Source organism: Camelina sativa, chromosome 16, assembly GCF_030686135.1.
Source record: "Camelina sativa cultivar CO46 ecotype springtype chromosome 16, ASM3068613v1".
NCBI classification, from domain to species: domain Eukaryota; kingdom Viridiplantae; phylum Streptophyta; class Magnoliopsida; order Brassicales; family Brassicaceae; genus Camelina; species Camelina sativa.
Window position 1 is genome coordinate 20,204,550 of NC_141895.1, and position 1,978 is coordinate 20,206,527.

At 34.5% G+C, this 1,978-nt stretch overlaps 1 protein-coding gene across 1 annotated transcript; it reads left to right on the top strand.

The window, feature by feature from the left end:
- Positions 1 to 582: 582 nt before the first annotated feature.
- LOC109129603 (uncharacterized) lies at positions 583 to 1,174 on the top strand. Its single transcript, XM_019238052.2, has one exon. It carries the CDS (start codon positions 622 to 624, stop codon positions 934 to 936), a length of 315 nt encoding a protein of 104 aa, XP_019093597.1. The 5' UTR covers positions 583 to 621; the 3' UTR covers positions 937 to 1,174.
- The last annotated feature ends 804 nt before the right edge of the window (positions 1,175 to 1,978 follow it).

Sequence of the window (1,978 nt, forward strand, 5' to 3'; positions counted from 1 at the left end):
TTTTACTTCTCTTCCCACCTTTAAAACCCTAAACCTGTGATTGAGAAGATTTTGGAGGAACTCTACATTGTAAAAGATGTTATTGGAATAAATGTTTTAAGACTTTGGAGTGAGCAACTCTACAGCTCGTAAGGAACAACAAAACGCATACATTTTATAGTAGTTTTCTAATATAATCAATAGTACGTAACGCCACTAGTTCAAGTTTCACTTGGTACTTGTAAAGTTGTAATCTTAATATAGAAACATGGGTAAAACAAATTCTATTTCATATATTATGTACTGAAAAAGGATTAGACAACTGTCCGAGTCACAAAATTTATATAGTGAGTCCAACACGTGATATATATTATTGTATATACAGCTTTCGTGTTTTATGGAATAATTGAAACCATGCAAATAGATACAAATTAAATTAAACGACCGACGTTACTAATACCTTTTTTTCTATTGGATAATGCTTTCTCATTGCAAAAATAATAAGGACAAACAGATCGAGCGTGTGGACATAAGCGAGCATTTAAAAAAAAACACATTCCACAATTGTACAAAATTAATAGAAATAAAAATAAATAGAGTAAAAGACTCTTACTGGTTTAGAATCATAGACTCTATATAAATATGTACCACCCGCACGTTCGTTTGCATCACAACTTTAAAGTGTTGTCCTTAAACAAAAAGGCAATGGAGGAGTCGAAGAAATACAAGAGGATGGGAACGAAGCAGACGATGAATAAGAAGAAGAAGAAGAACAACAGAACGAGTCATGGATCCGGGTTGCTCCAAATGAAGGTGAGGAGGCTCCAAATACTGATACCGGGAGGGGTAAGATGCAACCACCCGGATCTGCTTTTATTAAAGACAGTTGATTATATTGTGCATTTGAAGGTGAAGCTAAGGTTCCTTAAAGCACTCTCCGATATGTACTCTCTTTAAACATCGTAAAAACTCGAAACATTCTTCTTATTCTCGATCGTCCTCAGTACTATATCGCTATGACGCTATGATGTCAAAATTTTAATATTCCGTTTATGGATTTATCATTTGTAGACTTTCTTTGTCGTTTTTATTACCTTCTTTGATATATTTTTGTCAATGTTTATACGTGAATCCGACAATTAGTTGGAAATTTGACTAATCTGATATATACTAATGTCCAATATGCTTTTGTGAACTTTTGGGTCCTTCTAGTTCTATCTATTTCAAGGCCTTCGTATGCTATATAAAGTCTCTTTTGACAAAAAAACAAAAAAAACATAAGTTTTTATTGCGTAACATCCCGGTTTTTAATTGGTAATTGGGCTGGTTTATTTTCTTTTCAACCCAATTTGCTAAGGTGAAGACTAGTTAGTGTTTTTTTCATATGCGGATACGTTTAATTAGATAGTTACTTAGTTTAAGGTTAAGCCATGTAGATCTATGGATTATATATAAATAATCTTAGTTGATTGTTGAGTGTATAACAATAATAATATATATATAAATATATAATTACTAAATAAAAGGTAAGGAAAAAAAATTAGTAATAGGATTTGAGAAATAAAAGAAAGATATTTTAAAACGGATTGCGTGGTGTGTGAAATGCATGTTTGTGTGATAAAATAAATTGTTTGAGTGTGAGGAGAAAATGTGCCAAGAGGCACGAAGAAGCGGGAGAACTGCAGAGAGTCCTACAAGGAATTTTCCTTGTAGTTGTGTGGTGGTCTACGGGCGCGGAATGCGGGTAGATCAAGATTGGCTGACGAGCCAACGCGTGGTTGTGCGTGGAAGAAGTGTGAAAGCATGAGGAATCCAGATACGCAAGTGAAAATGTGCAGGAAGAAGTGCGAAAGCATAAGGAATCCGGTAATGCACGACGATGGTTATGGGACGTAGTCTCATTTGTGTGATGTGTGTGTGTCGTTGACACGTGTTTGATTGCTTGTCTTAGGTTTAGACTTTGTGACAGTCTAAGCATGTTTGTGTATGAAGACTTCGT

What these genes read in the sequence shown, in the direction of transcription:
- LOC109129603 (XM_019238052.2), top strand. Translation starts at nt 622, where the DNA reads ATGTACCACCCGCACGTTCGTTTGCATCACAACTTTAAAGTGTTGTCC.